General features: G+C 35.8%; 1 protein-coding gene across 3 annotated transcripts in view; it reads right to left on the reverse strand.

Annotated features, from left to right (window-relative positions):
• The window catches only part of ERC2 (ELKS/RAB6-interacting/CAST family member 2), a 456,034-nt gene that overhangs the window by 210,402 nt on the left and 223,057 nt on the right, over positions 1-22,575 (reverse strand). For all 3 annotated transcript variants that reach the window (XM_021409074.1, XM_021409073.1, XM_021409075.1), the window contains exon 13: positions 6,927-7,087. In XM_021409074.1, coding sequence (XP_021264749.1) covers positions 6,927-7,087 — 161 coding nt within the window. The remainder of the gene's footprint in view (positions 1-6,926; positions 7,088-22,575) is intronic.

Below are 22,575 nucleotides of genomic sequence, written 5' to 3' on the forward strand. Positions count from 1 at the left end.
CACCTGAAAGTCCTGTAAGCAACAGCACCTGTAAGCCTGAATCACTGTGAATCCTGTCGGCTTTCTAAGAAGTCCACTCCCTAGAGAGTGTAACTGCCTGCTCTTTAAAACAATTATTTCATCAATTGTATCATCCTATAAATCTACTCATTCTCTGTAAGTCAACAGAAGAAGCTAAAGGTTATGCAAAATGTGGTCTTAATTATTACCAATGTGCATTAGTTGAATTAATAGAACAGGTTCTCAAAAGATGACTTAAAAATCATCTGATCATTATCTACGATCATTGTGTTCCCGTGTAAGGGAGCAATGTGCAAGGAAAGAGCTTATACTTCAGAGAGAAAATAAATTTTAGGAGCATAGTTCAAGACCAACAGCCAAAGAGTATAAGGAAGTACCCATTTATGGACCTCTTCTTGTCCATGAATTTGTCTAACCCCTTTCTGAACCAGTTGATGCCATCTGCCTTTTGGGAAAGCAACTTCCCAAAGGTCTCCAACCAATGACCCTGTAAAGCAGGCCTTCTCTCTCTTCGAATCAGTCACTGATTAACTGCAACAACAGCCTGATATTCCCCATTCTGCAGGATCTGACAAACAACAGTTCCACATTCAGCCTATGCCTCCTTTGTGATTCTGAAAACTTCAAACACACCCCGTCCCTGCCTTCCCCTCCCCAGAGTGAGGAGTCTTGAAGTTTTTCCTCATAAAGCAGCTGCAGGATCCCCTTGATCTTTCTACCATTCAAGTTCTGGGGAAAGCACTAGAGGAAGAAAACCCTAGGAAGCATTGTGGACCTTCCAACTGAAAATGTTAGCTGAAGCACCGATCCCAGCTCCATACTGCTCTTCTTCTCCTGAGGTAAGGTACCACAGAGTGGGTAGAGAATTAATGGCAACAAAGTCAGAAATAAAAGTGCACTACTGGGATACAGAGGTACAACCGCCATCAAAGTCTCTTTCTGCTTAACAATGCCTCAAAACGAAACAAACTGTAAGAACGTAGAGGATCACTTTTTCAGCTACAAAGACAAAAGCTTAAATTTCTGTAGTTTCTTGAGAACATTACTAACTGAAAACCAAAATTCTTATGTGACAAGGAAGACAAACTAAACTTCAATTGCAGGAGCAAATCTATTTTGAAAGTAAAATATGACCATAAGGAAAAAAATGAAATAACACTTTCTTTCCACGCTAATAAAATTGCAAGTATCATGTCTTACAAAATAAAAATATGTATTATAATTCAGTCTGAACATATCACTCTCAACTGAACAGAAGTTTGGTGACACTCATATGCCTTTAAGTAGGAGAAGCTTTGCCAAGTAAACAGCTCACTCATTCTATTCTCACAGAGAGAAACATTTTATTGCTTTGTGCCCCTTCATTGCTTACAAAAGAAAAACATCTCTTCATTTTAGTCAAGAAAGCTTCTGTTCCAGAGAACAAAGCCTTCATTTGGGTTTCTCTAATCTTTGTGGTGTTTGCAAGTTGGTGTCAAAAATGTTAGTGACAGCATGCTGTGTTACAGGTCTATGGGGCAAAAGCAGTCACAAGAGACTTTTCACCCAGGTTAGAAGACCACATTACCATTCTAACTACTTCCTATGGAAGTCGCAGTTGTATCAACATCCTGCTGTTTTGTTTGTATTTAACTTGGGCTATGACTCTCTACACTCTCAGCATGAATCCTACAATTAAACGGAAGCAGTCCACCGGTTCCTAAAAAGCAGTCTAGTGTTCTACATTCAAAATGGTACAACTTTTGAGACAATCAACTTGCTTTCAATTCACTGAACATATTTATAATATGCATTACTAAGGTTGAAACGAGGCTAAATAATCCTTAAAAATAAAAAAAAAATAGTAAGCTACTTTCTGAAAAAATATTTTTTCTCCACTAGCCTATTGTCTAACCTGTTAGGTAAAAATATGTTATTTTAGAGAACGCATGTTGGAGAAATTATCACAGCTATCTTTCTCCAAACATAGATTATAGCAGAGTTGACCAAGTAGAAAAAGAAATGTAATGATACTACTTCCAAAATAATACTTTATTAATAGTCTAAGAAATCTGACACTGCTGTATTTGCTTACAAGTCAGTTCACAGACTATCCTTAATTTTCATGTATCCACTACTATTTATTTAGCTTAGAATTATCATCACGGTAGGTGCTGCCTCTTTTTTGGACAATCCTTTAATATAAAAGCATTTATAAAATAAGCATAAACTACATTTTGCCTACTTTTTTTTAGTAACACCTCAATTTCTAGCATAGGTAAGAGAAAGGTTATCTATCTTGCTCTTTTTTTTTCTGAAAAGAAAAAAGAAAACAACACAAAAAACACTGCATAACTATTAGCAGAGAAATAGGGAAGATATCATTTTTAGTGTTTTTAAAGAGTGAGCTCCAAGAAATTTCAAAAGTGTATTTGCAAACTTCAATCACCTTCCCAATTTCTCCTTTCTTACTGCATTGTTTTCCTCATCTTTGCTGTGTATGGAAGATCCCCAAAAAAGGAAATCAACTTAATGACTATATGCAAGTAGAGTCCTTACACTTTCACCAGGGATTTTTCAGCCAATGAGTCTCATGCTTCTGGCCTGTGCATGCACTGAACAGGTGAGATGCATACAAAATTACTCTGAAATATTCCAGATGCACTGGATTTGCTGCTCACAGAGAGACTTCAGAGGAGATTTTGACCACAGCTGTACCCATAGTGATGAGAAAGAAACCACTGTGCTGTGGGTAACAGAACCTCTAGGGGTGGAGGAGGTAGGATAGAAGTAGGCAAAAATACACTGAGTTCTTTTCCCTCCCCAAGCACTAGTCTGCATAGTGATGGATGGAAAAAGTAATAGAAGAGTGTAAGGCAGGGACATGATCTGATTTACCCAGGTGTTGGAAACAGGTCTACGTTCTCCGAACATGCACCAGGCATGCAGCTCCTGCTAAGCTACTACACAGACGTGAAATCCCTTTTACTTGGGTAAAATTTATTGATGGAAAAATGGGGGTATGTCTGGAGAAAACCAGATGAATTTTAAGTTTCCTTACACTTTTGCCACTAATGCTACATAAAATATTTTGAATTCCCTACAAATTGTGACCATCTAGTTTTACATAACACAAAGCCTTCTCCTTCGGCTGTAATCCCTGACTTCTACAATTCATTCTGTGTCCCTCTCCATCCCTTCAATGTCCTGAAAGTTCCACCTGAGGCCACTTTTATGCATCCATGCTTGGATTTGCTCCACTGAAGAGGACAAGTCTGACAAAGTAACCAAGCTCACATTGGTTCACTTCCCTGCAATGAGTTTCTGGCAACAAATTTCCTGCTTGCTCTGTGAAACTGCTCCTGCACAGCTTGTCAAAGCTAACAGATCCCGACCACAGACTTGCATTCAAGACTGGCATTTAGTGGTAAATGCAGCTGCCCTGTCCTTTTGTGGCAGATCAGCTGAAGCACCAATCCAGGAGGTAAAAGTGAAGTATGTGTTCAGCACTCCTGCAAAGAGTGGCAGCTGGTAGGACTGGATGCTTGGTGGAGAAAGCATTTTATCCCTTTCTTCCCACAAATATTTCATGCTTGACTATACACAGGTGCTGTTAAATGAATAAAGTAAACATACTGAAAAACAGAGATAAGCAATATTCATTTATTATTTTCAGTGAAAAAAAATGGTGAACATTCTTAAACAAAGGAAGGGATGTTTAATTTTATACTGTCACTGTAAGAAAATTTACTGAAAAACCTATTTTTTTTTTCACAGCGCAGCAATGATCTATTTTTGTTATTGAATTAAAGGACTAGTAGCTGGTTATTTTATTAGGAGATCTTTAATGCTTCATTACTGAAGTAATCTGATTTATTCCACATTAGAGAAAACATGTATTTTTCTTCTGAAAATTCATAGTGAATTACAGGGCAAAGTCACTTCCAGCAAAACTGGTTTAGCAATACCCACAGGTGATGGCATGAACTCCAACTTTCAAAGGCAATGAAATTACCCCACTTTACAGACTCTTGGCAAGAATTTTATTCAGAATGCTCTGAAAACTTCGGTGTACTGAGTTGACTACTAAAGGAAATGCTCAGTAATTAACAGTCGGATCTCAAAAGTTAAGAATTCACTAGTCTTCAAGTCAAAACATGAAGTTTAGTTTTTTGTAAAATAATGCTCTAGTCACTGACTGCTAAGTACCATGTTTGTTAAATGTAACTAAGTCTCTGAAAGGTCATCAAATTAATGCAAAAAAAACCCAAATGAATGAGCGCTTCTAAGAAGCCCTTCTGAAGTTCTCAGTAGCTTCTGCTCCTTACTGCAAACTTTCAGAAAACAAAAACAGAGATATCTTTTTAACTGTCAATTTCTAATTTCAAGCCAATTGAAACCTTTTTATGAATGCTAAACATTAAAAAAAAATGGCTTTTGTCACACTATATAATGCAGAAGGCTTTTGAGAACACTGTCAGTTATTACGAAATAAGGTCATTGGTTTTATTATGCTCAGAAAGAGCATAAAGCATTAAGACAATTAGGCATTATGATTGATTTGAACACATGGTGCGTTTTGCTGTTAACATGAATCCGTAACTTCCATTAATGTCAGTATGAGTTATACATACACTGTCCCAAAAATACGACCATAACAAAAATATTTCCGCCAGAACTAATATAGTAATATTTTTACAGACATTTGGGAAAAAAAGTCTCATATTTAGAAAGCAACAGTATATGAAAATCCTTCTCCAAATTTTAACACTTTGAAACTCTTTAAAATAAATCTCAGATTTTTACATACTGGCATCAAGATGAGTAACTTCATATTTATCTCCTTCCATCCAACTACCTTTCCTTAAATAGTACTTATCTAGCTCCCAGTTCAAAAAGACCAGCCAGATAATGAACAAGATTAAGCTCCTATCCAGTTTTACTCTAAACTTCCTTAAATAACTGAATTTATACGGGGGCATGTAATGACAACTGGAGAAATTACCTAAAACTGACAACCAATTGTAGTCTGTAAATTAAGATGGATCTTGGCAATGTCAGCCAGATGGACCCAGAACACAGAGTTATGTTTGGAACTTGAACGTAATATAAGCATAGGAAATCATCATGAATGCTTTTAAACACAGTTCATGCCTATTTAACTGGAAGCTAGCAGCCAAGGACCATAATCACTCCATATAAAATAATTAAGTGATAAATAGAAGTCATAGTCAATTCTTCAATTAATAAATTAGCTTAAAATATCAGAGAGAAGCTAGATAAAGAAACTCTATTGTAGTAAGTTACTACAACACAAAATTGTAATTATTCCGTCAGTGGGTGTCTAGGTCTTAGCATCTGCAATCTATTTTTGAGAGTATCATGTTCAAAAAATAATTTAAGACCTTATGTAGTATTATAGAAGTTTTATAAAGTTTGTTCATTGTGCACTTATTCAGTAAGCGATTTCAAAAATTAAAGTACTGCAATGAAATATCTGAATTATTTATAAAAGTCTTTACTAATACATGTACAATCTAATTTATGTTGTTTTGTGTATTTTATTAAGTTAAATAATCTGGTAGACCTAAGTAACATTAAGGTTTACATTTATTTAATTAGACAATGTAGCTGTTCTCAAACATAGAGCTCAAAAAAATGAATAGAAGTTCATTTTTTGCTTCTTCCTAGATTCAGTTCTAATGTTGTCTAAGAGGTAGTACAAAGAAACAGTAACTTGAAAAGATCATGTGAATGTCACTCATTCTCACTATTTGTGCTCTCTGTTCTTAATCTTGTGCCATGTGACTTTATACATTTTCTTTTGCTCTCGAAACAGATGAAAGCTCTATACAGAAAATAGAAGCCTGCATGAAATACGCTTGCTGTGAATGTCTAGGTTATCATAGGTGAACCGATACGCATATTAAAAAACTCAGAAGCCCCCAAAATGTATATAATATTCAATATATCGCAAAATACTACAATTCACATGTATTACCACTTTATATGCACGTCATTAAAATAAAAAGCAGTTCTTCTGATTTTCCTAGAAATATTCATTGTAATGTAACAGTTTTTCTGTACCCATATTAGATGGCAAACATTCTTAAAATCTGCTTTTATAAAATAGTAGGAAGCATATGTGGCCATTTGCCACCTTGTCTTATTTACAGCATTATTAAAATATCTTTTTCTGATTATTTTCTGTCCTTTGAAACGTCAAGGTAGCTACAACAGCTAAAGCTACGCATATCTTAAATGCTTTTGGTTTTCTTTTTTTCCCTTAATAAAACAGTTTGGGAATTAGAATGGTGAATTTTATTTGTTAACTATATGCTTACCAGCTTTTCTGAGCCATAACAACTTCACTCCTTTTCAGCAAATGCTAACTTGAAAAATCATGCTAGAGCCTTATAAATGCTTTAATTACAGACATTTTCCCTTATCATGCGTAGGAAGATAGATTTAATTACAGATCTGTCTTCCTTTGTCAGTTCTGTACGCTTATATACAGTGATAATGTGTACACTGATACGTATTTGTTGTGTGGGGTTTTTTTTAACTAATTCAATAATTTTTGCACCATCAGCAAAGTTCATGAACCCTTTTCCTTGCATTTGACACTAAAAAAACTCCAATACACATTTCTCACTGAAAGATGGGGCCTTAAATACTCTGTTTTTCATGGAAGTTACACTGCACTGATATTTTAATTGCATGTAACAAAAGGCAGCATCAAAAATTCTTTTCATGTCAATTGTTAAGTAATGAATTACAAAATGAACACTCTCTCTGTTTTGTATTGTCAAAGGTACTTATGTCCCACTATTAAAAGACCATAGATTCAGACAGTGAGAAAAACACTCTTTGGGAAAAAATCAATAAATAGTTTTTCTAGTAATATGAGAAACCAATGTACTTACTTCATTTCTAGAATTTCTTCAAGTTGTTTTCTCCTCTCTATTCTTAGGTTAGCCAGATGTGCTTCCTTCTCAGCCAAAGACTGCTGTGTTGAGGCAAGACGGGCTTTGGTAGAATCTAATTCTTGTCTAGTCTTTTCCAATGCATTCATCAGTTCTTCCACCTAAAACAAAGAGAAATTTTTAAGCTCCATATTCATTATAATAATTAAATCTTGAAGCAATGTAAATAGAAGAATACATTCACACAGAAAATAATTATTTTAACTAAGAAGCTGTTCATATCCATTCCTGTTTGAAAAACAAACAAAACATCAAAAAAATGTAATGTTTCTATGAATCCATCTAGTAACAAGTAAGATTTATACAAAACAGCACTAACACAAACTACCAGCAATGTATTTAACCTGGGCCACAGTCAAATACAGACAGAATTTACAAATATTTTCTGTACCATTTACATTGTTGTAGTTCAGGCAGGTGATAATTCACCACAATAGTAATTTCAGAAATGTTAGATGCAGATAATAGTTATGTATGTTAACATAAAACTCATCATGACCATCCATGTATCTTTCAGCAAAAAGTGCACACTTTTTAGTGCAGGAACAGGTTGCTCAGAGAACATGTAGATTCTCCACACCTTGGGTGTTTTGAAATATGGACTGAACAAAGCCCAAGGAATTGGATCCAGCTCTAAAGTTGTCCCTGCTTTGAGCAGAGTTTTAGAATGCATTGCCTCCAGTGGTCCCTTGTAACCCAAATTATTCTATGATTCTGACCACAGTTTGGGCAATTACAATGCATGTTATTGCCCTCATATCCACAGGCTACTTTTTCCAAGACAACTGAGAATCTCTGAAGTATGGAATAAAAAAATTTAAGGTAAATGTTAGGGTTTGCATATGTAAATGTCAACTGGATTTATGGTAAACTACTTGCAGGAATTCAGAAAAACCTCCTGCTTTCAGAACATAAAATTTAGAGGTAAAAAAGAGCATGCTATATTCTATCACATTATTTAAATAACAAGGATTATATATGACACCTGTCTGGAAGAAGAAAAAAATCAGCTGTGGTCATATTATCAGCGTGTCTACCCAAGTTCATGCTTAATTATTGTTTGCTGCTATCTAAATTCTACTAGAGTGCAATTAGTGTTTATGAACCACTTTTTTGTTCAAGCCAAACACTCATTCTTTTGCTTGCCTCCCATATAACAAGTTCACTAAGCAAAATTAATAATCTAGTGTCTATCAAATTACAGTGAGCAGAACTCACAGTTTGAATATGATACATAAATTACTTACCTCTCCTACACCAGCTGCATCTGTATCTTTATAAACACTGTAATAAGTATCAATGCAATTCTAGCACACATCTGATACCCGTCAGTGTCTAAGATGATGTACAATTAATGATGTTCAACCTCCCACTCAAACAGTAAAGAAACACTGCTGTAAATGAGTGCAAGGAGTGCAAACCATGCCACAGAGTCTGAGAGGGAGCAAAATTGTACTAAAATAGACCTTCACCCCAGTCACATTTAAAACTATTTATGGAAATTAAAGGCTTCAGAAAAAAAAAAACAAAGCTTTGGATTTGTTAAGGTATATCAGTAATATACCTATGTATTACTAGAAGAGAGGTCAAAGTGGAGAGAAAAAAAATGAAAATTTGAATATGAAAACTTCTTCAAACCACAAGTCGTTAACATACGCAGATTTGAAAACTATACTCTCATTTATACTTCCAACACAATATTTGCCAGCTAGTTCTTCCTTCACTTTTTAAATTTGACCCAAGTTCAGAGCTGTGTGTTTTCTTAGTTAGCTGCCTCACCAACAGCTAGAGCAGAGGTCAAGTGGCAGGCACTTCTAGAAGAAGCAGATTTCAATTTTTCCTTTTATCAAATATCTTCTCATCAAATCTAAATGCAGATGTTGTTCACACAATCATCTTATCTGGTGATTATAAAGCTGTAGCACATATATCACAACAGGAAATTAAAATCTTAAAGTAGTTTTACCTAGGTATGAAAAACTAAGGGAAAAAAACAGTAAAACAAATTCTTAATATAAGCACTATTCTCTTATTTGATATCAGAGTTAGAATATATAATTTCATTCTTTTAATTAATCTTTGAGATTAAAATGAAAGTGTTGATCTACAATCTCCTAGTCCTACTGCATGGAACGGACACAAATCCAGTACTACTAGTACAAAATTTTAGCTTTCTGACCTATGGCAAAATGCTTCCTTCAAGTGGATTTAGGTGAACAGCATCTAGAGAATAATGAACACAAAGGCGCCCTTAGGATATTTATTTACACAGAAAAGTGTCTCAATTTCATTGTTGCGTATCAGTAGAGTATTTGGAAATCCAAGCAGCCTTTCAGTGCCTCCCGGTGCTGCACGGGGGCCTGCACTGTCCCTGTGCCAACTGCATCATTGCTGGCCCAGGGCTGCCCACGCCAACCAGCATTGCCTGCAGCACCTCAGCCCTGCTGCTCACTGAGCTCCGTGGGGCTGCCATTGCGACTTTCAGAAACCCTAACTGACATCAGTACTTCAAGAATTTTAATAAAATCAGTACCAGAATTTATGTTTACGTTTCAGAATGGCAGAATACCAGGAAACTGAACTATTACAATTCTTTCTAAATTTTGACTCTATTTTAAGTGAACGCTTTCTATTTGTACCACCATCACATTTCCAAGTCCCGTCAGCACACACCAACATCAGTTTCACACCAAGACAAAGAAAGAAAAAGAAATGTAAGCAGCTGAAGTATACATCTGTGTTACCAGATTCTGTAAATTAAAGAAAGTTAGAATTCAAATGAATGACAGATTATTAAAAGTACCCTGGAGCATTCTTAATTCCAGATTGGGTCTGGCTCAGCACAACTCATGCTAACATAATACTGCTCCAGTTTGTGGGAATAAGGAGAGGGAGGGACAGTGGCATTTTTACTCTGTTAAAGTACGATATATTTCTGCAGGATGATGACAGGTTGCAGTTCTCCAGCAATCAAGGTTAGTATTATTAGTATTACCGTCTGTAAATGGTGGGCACTTCATTTTTAATAATGATATTAATTATAAATACAAGAGTTCAGAATTTCCCTTACTGAATTGTTCAAGTATCAGTAGCTATAAGTAAACACCATGCCAACTTCAATTTAAATCCTAGTCTCATATTAGTAGACACTGATTATTTATTCATTTTGTATAGTATAATTCACATTGATAACTCCTACTGTTTAGTTCTAGCTTCTTCACTTTATTACAAGAATATTAAACGTTATGAATAATAATAAAAATGTGTAATAAATTATTACATTCACTCAATACTAATTTATGTGAGTCACATTTTTATAACAAAAAGTGTAAAAATCCATGCAGTTGTTCTCAAAGGTCCTTTTTTTGCCATTTGCTAAGGAAATGCATTATGCAATTTTTTCTTCAAAGCTACAGACTACATAAATTTCAGTTATCTCCAGTTCTGTAAACATTAATTTAATGACAACTTTTTTTCCTCCCTATGATTAAGCAGTGCATTGAGATTGCAAAAAAAGGAAAGCTTAGTTCATTAAAGTTTCTCTTTGTGGCTTTCATACAAATGTATTCTGTCACTGGACTACAAGGACATAGATAACACAGTCACAGCGATAAGGGAAAGCAGATGAAAACATGGATTTGTACACAGAAATATCCTTGCCAGCTCTTCTGACTCAGGCAGGAGACTTCAGCTTTTTACACTAATGGCTTGCCTGTATTTTATGTAGTGAAGGATAATGGCTGGCCATGCTGGGATCCTGTACCTATGGCTGCTGGTCATGCACAGAACCACTCTTACCTTTTGGCCAATTCAATTGCATACATAGAGGTCCAGCATAAGTCATGTGGACCTGAAATACTGTTTGAAAATACCTTGTTTCTTTCTGTTCCTAATAGGAATTTTTCCCGTGTACAACAGCCTGGCCAGTTTAATTTCAAAGGGTTTTTTCCCAAAAGCGAACAGACGTAGTAAAGTGTCATACTGGGCTTTGCAAGACATGGAAATAAGTTCGCTGTCATCCTTCCCTCCAATTACTTCCCTTCCCATTTGTCATCCATAGCCAAATTCCTCATCTCACGCTACTTCCATCAGAACTTTTAAACCCAGAAAACACATCTAACAAGAGCAACATAGCTATGGAGAGCAATGTTCCTGAACCTTTTCAAATCAAGAATTTTGTCACAGGTTGTGTCTCACAATTTTGGAGATTGGAAAAAGCAACCATACTCCAGAACACACATATAGATTAAAATAAACATTTCAGTGAATCATTTGACATGAAAGCAAGTAGATTTATTACATCCAAGGTAATAACTCATTTTCATTTTTCTGTTTTTGTTTTTTGTTTGTTTTATCACAAAAGCCCAATGATATCAACTAACAATGGAGTGGGAGTATGACACAAATTACCAGAAATGCTGATAGAGAAAACCTCTTGAAATGGATGAAATGGTTTGCCATCTCCATAGGAACAAAATAGCACAATTTTCAAGCTGGACATCACGCTGCAGTATTTGAAACCAAAAATTTTTGAGCTTGTTACATGAAGTAGGATTCAAAATACTTTTATCCCTTTGCTAAATCCTACATTAATAATATATAAGGCTTAGTTTTATTCAGATACGGAAGAGACAGTATAGATATAGGACAAATCCCTCATCTCGACTTGTTAGGGACCACAGACAGGGAAGGGAGGTACCTTAAGTTTCCTTATTGTTTCTTTACTGGCTGTGGTAGCTACCAACTGTGTACATTGATATGATAGAAACATATTTCCATCCCTACATAAAACATTCCAGAATTTAATATCTTCCCATAGGTTAAAAGAAATACATATCCTAAGAAGGAGGACTAATAGTGTAACAGTCTTTATTATATTAATGTAAGATTCTGCAAGATAGTTCTGGGAAATGGATTGAAATTATTAACTTTCTTGAAACTGTCAGTAAGAATTCCCATCACCTTTTAAGCTCAAGCTCAGTAGTTCAATAAAAGATAGGGCCACAACAATATATTTCTTGGATTCATTATCTGGTCTTTCAATTAAGATAGTGATTTCATCTATAATCAGAAAACGTGCTTAAGTAATTTTGAAATATTGATAATAATCAATTACATAATCCAAACCAAAACAACAATCAAAAGCAACAAGATTTTATACATATATATTTATATAAAATATATAAAGTATATTTATATATATATTGTTTTTATATATATATAAGCAAACACAAAAAGTAATGCCTCCTTTTTATTTCCATGGAAACTACAGCAGATAAGAAAAGCACAATAACACTATTTGATAGAGCAAATTCTCAGCTACAAAACACTCTTTTTCAATGCAGTCACCACCCATTAGCTCTGCATTTTCACCAGCAGTGAACAAGTGCTTGCACACCATGTTCATAAAAATCTGCACCAGATAAGGTGATCCACAGTCACTGTCACCACTGCTGAAATGCACCACCCACCACCTTACTGTGCTCATATCCACTGTTTGGTCTCCATAAATGTTCAGCAAGCATCAGTGAATGCCAGTGGGTGCAGTTTTTTCCACACAGAGGATTTCAATTCTGCACCTTTTCTTCATGCACACTTCATGTCAAATGCCAATTTGTCAAACTGCCCCTCTGCTGCCATCTGTTACATGGCAACAGAATGTAATGGAATATTGTCTGGCAGGTTCCAACTATACTGCCATACCAGCAACATCTGCCTCTGGCAATGTGGGCCAACATAATAAAAGAGGAAGCATTAATTTTGGAGCAACCCTTGCATGAGAGTGTGTATAAAATTGTGTGTATATTGTTTAAATCAAATTAAAATGATGGTATAAATAACATTAATATCTGTGCTTTAGTGTCATGTTTCTAGACACATGGAAACCTCTTCAAGTGTAACCACAGTTGCAAAATGTGGATATGGCCTTCAGCAAAACTTAGAGGGATGGGTAAAGTTGCAGAATATTCTTCATTAGCAGTAAAATACAATGTACGATGGAATAATTACTAAAACATTCTGATTTTGCAATGCTATATAAATTAAAAATAAACCTCACACTATGTCAGTAAAGATATAGTATTCTAAATGCTGCATGAATCAATTAACAAATGTTCTTTGTGCAAGGTGAACTCATGCTGACAGGGCCTAACTCACCATTGGCCTCATTCAGCCCTAAAAGCCATGCAGGCATGTGCTGTAATGCAAATAAGACCAGGCACCTGAGCAATTGCACAACTTCACTTCTAACAAAAAAAAAGTAGCATCATTTTTTTATAAATTTAATTGGAAAATGAATTATTTCATTACCATATTTTACTGGTTTCTGCTCCTTCTCACTGAGCTTCATTTGAGAAAGTCTGTGATTATTTTAAGTGGCTGGTGGCCTCAGTCCTGCTCAAACTTACACTAGTTTGACACAATACAAACCTAATTACAAAAGTAGTATTATTGGCGTTTTATAGTTGTGCAAATGGAAGCAGATTTAGATGTTATGTATTGATAATATTGATATTGATTACAGAGCTCAACCTAGTGTTTCCAGAAGCATTAAAAAATATAGAGTAGTAACTGAATTAGCTATTGAAGATATGTTGATTTCAGTAGGAAACTGTTGTCCCATGCGATATTGTATGTGGAAGGGAACTCTTGTAGGCAGAAAACAATTACACTGTGTGATTTCGGTGTTGAGTCTTTTTAGATAAAACATGCAAGTAGAGCAGAGCAACTCTTTAGCTGGTGTTAAAGTACAGCGCTGTCAGACTGGCCTCTCTGGTTAATGTCAATAGCACTGCGTATAAAAGGTGACTAAAGTGCGTACAAATGTTGATCTTTGGAGAAGGCATGCCTAGAATCATACACACATCTACTATTTCATCCACCAGGTCAACTTCAGGGAGAGAGGGCAAATTGGGAGTTTTCTTGCCAAAAATTGATTCTTAGCACACTTGCTAGGTTACACTGCACAAAGCTACTTCCCCCATGCTTTTAATCCATAATCCCAATCTATTATTAGAGGTATAAATGCTTCTCCCTTAGAGTATTTCCAAAGGCCGCAGGGATTCACATGGTATGTGTAAAGTCTTATTGCAAACAGTTTATGTACATAAGAGAGTTTCTCCGCACACTACAATGTGCTTACACATTGTAAAAAAGCAAGCAAAAGTGAAAATGTTATAGTATGAAAATGCTTGGATAATTTTGCATGAGAAATCTCAGAAAATAAGCTTTCTTATCTAGTTCTAGTACAAGTTAAATAATGTTAATAAGCAGCATGAGAAATAAAAGGAATCGAGCAATCACTAACTGCGGGCAGCTTCTGTACCATGGAAATTTGATACCGTCTTTGCTACAGTGACATTTAATGCAGAGTTCATGTGAGTACTGAATGCCCAAGGAAGCTGCATCTGCACTCTTCTTTTAATGCAGATAATCTTTTCCTGTTTACTTAATTCTATGGTATTTTTACTATAAACTTATTTATGCAATATTTTATAGGCTTGGCACACCTACAAAGGTCACAGTGACTTGGATACGCTACATGCTTAAAAACTAAAATAAAGTGATTGCTATTGTATATAATGCAATATTCCCTACATAAATAACTGAAAGCAAAGTCATAGTATGGCTATACATTAAAGAGACAAGTTCTAGCTCTGGCATACCCATTTGCTAACCACTCTTATCAAGAAAAACTCAGTATAGCAATTGATAGTTTAGTTACAACCTTACTGAAATTTATCTATACCCACAGGAGAAGTGCAGGAGAATACATGGGCATGACAACAAAAAATTCACTAATTTAATTCTTTCACACATGATATGCACATAAACAACATAAGCTCAACAACAGGTGTTTTATCTCTATATGTTAAAAGAGATACACTAAAGATGTAAATATATATTTTTTGTGTGTCATTTCTGGTACTTTCTCTGCTTGTGGGGGAAAAGATTCCATAGAAGGTGAGCTTTCTAACAAAAAAAAATCAAAATAAAAAACTGCTCTGGAGGGTCAGTTCAGGAAGAAAGCAGCCAATAGGATTAAAATTAAAGTGATGATGAGTCTGTCCAGGATAGGACAGACCAAAGGACAACATAGGGAAGCCTGAAGAGGACAACAAAATATCTGGCAACTGGACTCCATTATTAACACATGATAAGCTAGGAATGATCACATGATGGAGCAAAAATATCAACCCAGAATTTGTCAGAAGGAATTCCTCCCGGAAAGCAGTTTATAATGAGCATGTCAGATTTTCAAAGCACTAAAGAGAAATCTCAGCCAGGTAGGAACTCCTGTTCACAACACTACCCCCTCATCTACTACATAGTAACAAGCTGACTGGATAAATCAGCCACAGATCTCTGTACCTTCCCTCAATCAACACACTAGAGAGAAATTCCCTGTGGGAGGAAAAAACAGTGCTGGAGGAGGATGCCAAACTGAAAGCAGCAGCAGTCTCAGGAAATAATACCTGTGCAAAAAGGGAATGAGATGTGAGGGTGGCTGTACAGCCTGGTGCATCTGACAGCAGGGCTGCCAGCACTGGGCAGAAGCCAAACAGGCAGGCACATAGCCCATAGATGCCCCCACAATGCTGCAAGCACACGAGCTCAAGGGGAAACTATGCAGCCACTGAATGGATCCAGACACATAATTACACACACAGCATGCAGCATTGCAGAGCAAAGTTGCTGAGAGACAATTACACACAGAGAGAGCATTCAGTAATGAAACTATATAGGAATGGCTCAACTATGATTATGGATGGGAGAAGAAAATTGGGCTGGGGAGAGAACATCGATAAGGGCAGCAAGATAGTCCTGACAGTCCAACAAATGTCCAAAAATGTCCATTGTAAACTGCAGAATTCTCCTAAATCACTGTCTGATGGAAGAAAGGAAAAGAGACTTTATAACAATGTGTTCACTCCAGGTTAGATCTCAAAAAATTCATATCCATCTGTTTCTTAAACACAGTAGCAGCCAACAGTGAATAAACCATTATGGGGAAAGACAAAAATGCTGAATTACACAATTTGCTCCCTTCTGGGCTACTGGAAAGTTTTCTCAGACTATCAGTGAACCAAAACAAGATTTCATAAAGATATTCAGATGAAGAAAAAGAACTCTCTCAAACTACTGCATCACAGACAAAGAAAACAAAGATTTAAATCCTGCCACATCAATTTGTGAGACGTTGGCACAGGCATAAAAATACTGTTTTTAACTATGTTAGTCCTCATGCAGTTAATGATACACCAGCAAAACATGTATTTGACAATGAGTTTCTACTGAGTGATAGATTTTGTTTTGCTAGACTGAAAAAAGGGGTGGAGGGGAAGATTACCATTGTTACATTCCTAACCATTCGTGTAAACTACCACCCCTGCCACATTTCATATTCTGTATAATAATTCTCATCAACTTGAGGTTATTCAATTTGGACATATATTTAACTAAGACTCTCTCATCCCCAGACAGATTTGGTTTCAGAGGACAGAAATGACCATCCATATCAAGCCATGCATTTCAAGTATTTTTCAAGATCTAGAGCCTCTATCCAAAGAATACAACTGCTTGAGTCAGAATACATTAAAACTATGCTGGAGTGCATTTATGAACACGCATATTTACATAGAGTGTTATAAACATTGCAACCTTGAACAAGTCTTTGTCCCACAAACAAACTTCAGTAGTGAAATCGCTGCTGTACAAAGCAACTAAGTAATTACTTTAAAGATTCAAATTTGTATTTTATTTGTGCAGGTAAAACTTAAAAAAAAAATTCTTGCAAGTATCAGGTAGTATCTGAGCTGTTATCTACCATGAATATTGTAAGCAACTTGTAAAGTAGAAGAGAATTTTCATCCATTTCAAGGTGCTGTCCTGGTCAACCAGAGAGGTCCCAGATGACTGGTAACTTGCTAACGTGATGCCCATCTAGAAGAAGTGTTGTAAGGAGGATGCAGGGAACTGCAGGCCTGTCAGTCTGACCACAGTGTCAGGGCAGGTTATGGAACTGATCATCTTGAGTGTGGCCACAAAGCAGCTGTGGGACAGCCAGGCACCCTGGTTTGCAGAAGAAATAGTGTAGCCAGCAGTAGCAGGAAGGTGATGGTCCCTGTATTCATTTCCAGTGAGGCAGCACCTCAAATACTGTGTTCAGTTCTGAGCTCTTCACTACAATAAAGACATCGAGGCCCTGGAGAGTGTCCAGAGAAGAGCAGCGGAGCTGTGAAGAGTCTGGAGCACAAGTCGGAGGGGGAGCAGCTGAGGCAACTGGGATTGTTTAGTCTGAAGAAAAGAAGGCTCAGGGGAGACCTTATCACTCTCTCCAACTGCCTGAAAGGAGGCTGTGGTGAGGTGGGGGTTGGCCTCTTCTCCCAGGTGACAGAGACAGGAGAAGAGGGAATGGCCTCAAGTTGCACCAGGGGAGGTTCAGAGTGGTTACTAGTAAGAATTTCTTCTCAGAATAAGTGGTCAGGCATTGGAACAGGGTGCCCAGGAAAGTGGTGGAGTCACTACCTCTAGAGGCATTAAGAAAAGGGCAGATGTAGTACACAGGGACATGGTTTAGTGGGCAATAGGGGTGCTAGGTGGATGGTTGGACTGGATGATCTTAGAGGTCTTTTCCAACCTTAATGATTCCACGATTCTATGATATTTAAACGTGATTCTTTAACACTTGAATTATATATACTGTTTCAGATGTTCTATACAGCCTGCCAAATTAGCTCCAGTACATTTTATAGTAAATTGAACTTCCTGAATAGCTGAGCTGCATTATGAGTAAAATGCTCCATGTTGTACTGATGTGTTTTAAGAGATCTCACCTCCAAAATGCAAAGGAAAGAAAAATGTATTCTTTTTTCCACAGCATAATGGAAATAAAAAGACCAATAACGCAACTGTGTGCCCAGTAATACACAATGCCATAGTTAGAAAACTGCGTAGGACTGTTAGAATTATGACCCCTGTGTTAAGTACACAGCACTCTAAGAAGCAGGTTATATAGTTATTTAGGCTTTTTTTATTCTTCCTATTTCCAGTCAGATGTAAAAATTACTTGAAGTGCTTGGGAAAGAAGATAGTCTAAATGTAATATACTTCTAGGGAAATAACATTTTCTTCATTTAGACCTCAGGCACTGCTGATGGCAGAATAAGATTGGAATGTGCAGATAATTATCTTTGACGCTAGTCAACAGCTAGAAGTCCTTCATAATATCACCTTTAAGATCAAGCCAAGACATTCCAGTCTGAATCAAGGTTTATTTATTAAAGGATTTAGCACTTTTAGATCCAATATTGCCTGGAAGACCACCAATTTCCATTCCCAAATATCTAATTTCTCCAGTTTCTTGGTGAATACATAAAGACCTAAAAAATAACTTCAGTAAGCACACACATATGCACATGAAGGACATCTAAATTCCTTCCCCTCACTAAGATGAATTCCACAGGAAACACCTCTACAAAGTAAAATCTTCAGAGACTGTAGAAGATTTCAACAATTCTCACTCATTTCAGCTACGCAGCTTTGATAACTGCAAGCATTTTTAATTGAAAGTTGTTTTTTTCTTTATCTTGACTGGTATAAGGAATACTGAGAAGAACAGAGATTCAAGATTAGTAGAAAAAAAATGAAATCTTTATCTTTTCTCCTTGAGCTAACAAAAACAAAATTCACAAAAACTAGACAAAATAAGTGAATACTTATCATCTACTTTGAATATTTTCTTATCTAGGGAGAAAGCTAGACATGTAAAACAAGGTTGGGGGTCTTTTTTTCCTCTATTTAAAAACTCTGCTTAAAATGAGTAAATAAAATTGTTATTTAAAAATATAGATCAACAATTCTCTGTTGTAAATTGGCTTTTTCAGTCTGGGGTCTTTTTTGTGCTGGTGCCACTTATCTAAAAATCTACTGCTCATGATATAAGATCAAAAGTAATGGCTTATAATACAACATCTGTTGAGTAAATTCATGTGATACTGTAATATTAAAAAGGATTTCTATAAATGAACAGAAAAGAAATATAGCCTTTCTATTCATAATGGATTTGGCCAACAATAAAAACTAAACATTCACAGTATGATCCTGGTTATCCAAACTTCCCTGCTGTATCTAATGAACTGTTAACATGTCTTCCTGTGACAGTGACTCCTCATCATACAAACTCAGAGTCATCCAGACAAATTTAGTGCCATAAAGGTTGAATAACTGGTTATTGCATTATGAATAAACTTTCATCCAAGATGCACCTCATGGCACTTCACACAACGTTATACAGCATTCTACCTCAAGAGGAGGGAAAATTAGCCATTAAAAAATAACCCTGTTATAAATCCATAGTAACATATGGTAATAAATAATAACTATTAATCTACTTTTCTCCTGTAATACTACATAAGCAAACACATTTCATATTAAAAAAAAAATACTGGGAAAGAACATTAAATAATTTTTTTTAAAGAAGAAAAAGAATATCTACTTTTCCAAGATAGTATCGGTAGTATCTGTCTCTCCTTCACTTTACTTGAGTTCATAGTTAAGCCAAAAAGAGGCCCAGAAGATAAAAGATTTCCCAAACTGAATGAGATAAGTTTCCTGGACATAGGAAAGAAGATTCAAGTTCCTTATCTTTAAGGACAACATCCTCCCTCCCTGCCACTGCTCCCCCTACTTTTCCAAATAGGATTTCAAAGGAAAAAAGAAAAGCCCATTGTGTCCTCTGTCAGGAGGATATATTCTGCCCCCACTCATTGCCACTGACTTCAGCAGCACAGAAACAGTATCATTAATACAGATATCAACCCACTATTATTTTTACTCAGAGTTGCATTTATAAACTAAAAGCATGCTAATATTCCCAGCACAGGCTTATAGTTAGAAGCCCACACGGTCCCAAATATACTGTAATATCTAAAATAAGAGTCTTGAAAAAACAAAGAACTGAACCAAAACTAAGAGTATTTCTGTCTTTAATAGACAAGTCAGCTCAGAAATAAACACAACTGTTCATGAGAAAGATATTAGAAGCAGTAAATTTTCTGGTGATGAGTGGTTTTAGGTGTGTAATTTATGTGTGCAAACACTCATTGGTGGTATGACCAGAAACACAGATATCATGGAATGAAAAAGGAGTAAAAACAGAGAAAAGTAGAAGATGCGGATACATGCTCTACTAGACTGATAAACAAAACTAGCAAACTCATATGAAAGATCAGATTGTGACATTTTCACAAAAGCAAAAACAAAACCAAACATTGTTGATTCAAGGAAGAAAGTTGGCAGGAAGCTGCCATTAGGTCCTCTACAGTTTACACTACATTTTTTTTCTTCCAGACACTGCCAGTGGGAGGTTTTATAGGATAATGATATACTGAGAAACTTATGACAAGCATGTCCAAACAAAGTAAAACATATTTTTCACAAAACAGTAAACTCTGATAGCTTAAATCCATGGAGCCTGAAGAATAATTATAGCAGAATTTTTAACTTGTAAAACCTGTTTGAAGGTATTTAAGTATTCTTTTTCCAGAAAATATTGTTAAAGTAGGAAGTTATTTTTTAAAAAAGAGAGCTGAAATAGGAGTCAGTCATACAAAAATGCTGAATAGTAATGTGTTTAGCAGTTTGATGACAGCAAAAGTAGACAAATATCAAAACTGGCATCAATTTATAATAATTGATTAACTGATGGTATATTAACAATAATTTTAAAGGACTAAGTAGGCATAAAACTTGATCACTCGTATTTCGAGAAGCTGTCTTTTTTCAGTTGTACTTTGAGTTTGTTAGCAAAATAGTACCTGAGGCATTGAGTATTTCTAAATGAGCTGTGTAAATGGGGATTGTGACAGTCATCAGTTCAGTCACTTTGTTAACTTTTGATGTACAAACACGTGACTAATTCCTGAAATATCAAAACTGTAAAATATGCAAAGCCCTTTTCATATACTAGAATTACTTTGGCTAAGAGTTTGTAGAATAAAAAGATTACTGAATAAGAACCAAAACTGTTTTTTTTAAATATTCTGAGTGTGAGAGAAAAAAATTTAAAATTATTGGCAACAGAAGTTTTTCTAATCCTAAGAAAACTTCCTGTTAAAATTCAGTCCTGACCTAACAAAAATTCTGTCTGAACCTGCTAGAGCTGCATGGGTGATTTAGGTAAAGAGGCCAAATCAGTTCCCCTGACACTTTCAGATAGGGAAGATGAAGTATGAAATGCTCCTCTGGCTATACAATTTAGTTCTGAATCTGTGCCACAGTCTGAGAATTAACCACCACCTGAGCACTGACACATGACAGGAAGATAAATGCTGAGTATACACATTTTAATTGTTGAAATTGTTAATTTATCAATTACAGTAATTCCTATAGGGAGATTAAATAACGATGCAATCAAATTGTCAAAGGGGTATTTTGAGAGATAACAGAAATAACCTCCTAGCATCTTTACACTGCACATATAGCCACAAGGAAACATTTATTTGTGTATTTTCTTCCATGATCCCAACTAAGACTCAGCCTTACCCACTCACAATTCTATTCTGTCTGGTGCATAATTGCTCTCAGAAATAAAAATGCCAACAAGAAGGTAGGATATGAGACAGACTAATTAATCTAAATATAACAGCTGCAAAATAGTAGCACAATCTGAGATTCTTTGAACAAATTAACTATCTTGTTCAGCTACTCTTTGCATACATTATCCTGACTGTACTGATGGCCTAGTACTTGCATTCCAAGTGTATAATTCAGAGTTTAGTCTCTAAATTCTCTAAAGTCATTTTTCTGTTGTTATTGAAGTACTTCTTTAAATGCATATTGACTAATCTATGGTTTCATACATCAAGTAGACTATTTTTCATATACAGACTTAAATCTGGCTTTAAAAACTGTACGATGAATTGTAAAAACAGTTTAAAGTTATGATTGGCTGATAAAGTGAAACTCTACTCCATTTCACTTGGATTAGCGTGCAGCTGCAAGATATAAATTCTGTGTGAGAAACAGTACATTTTTTAATGCTCTTTGAATTATCATGTTTTTGCAAAATGAAAGACAACTGGTTTCATATGCAGGTAAGAAATATTGGCGTAAGGAATGTTATTTGATTTTAACTGAGTCATGTCGCCAGAATGCATGAAACAGCTGCATGAGCTGAGTATCTGCCTGAGGCTACAACTACATTTCCCTCATCCTTTACCACCTGTCTGTGCTAAAGTTACTGGATGCTGGTAGATATCAAACCCCGCTGGGATCCTTAACTATCACAATTGTGAAATGCAGTCTCTGCTGTTCTACTGACTCTTAACATTCGCACCTTTTCTATCAAATGAGACAGCATTATCACTGTCATTTGCAACACTTTCTGGAAAGAATATAATAAATAATAAACTCAAACACCAGCAAAATGACTAAAGCTAAATGGAAGGAGTGAGGCTAAACTCTTAGCTCAGTTAATTAGGCTTACTGTCTTTGTCACATCTATAAATTTACTGAGTGATTATTCCAAGATGACCAAAAGGCTGCCGCTCTCTTTTGCATCACTCTATATCTGAGGGTAGCAGAGACC

This window comes from Numida meleagris, chromosome 11 (genome assembly GCF_002078875.1).
Source record: "Numida meleagris isolate 19003 breed g44 Domestic line chromosome 11, NumMel1.0, whole genome shotgun sequence".
Classification (NCBI taxonomy): Eukaryota; Metazoa; Chordata; class Aves; order Galliformes; family Numididae; genus Numida; species Numida meleagris.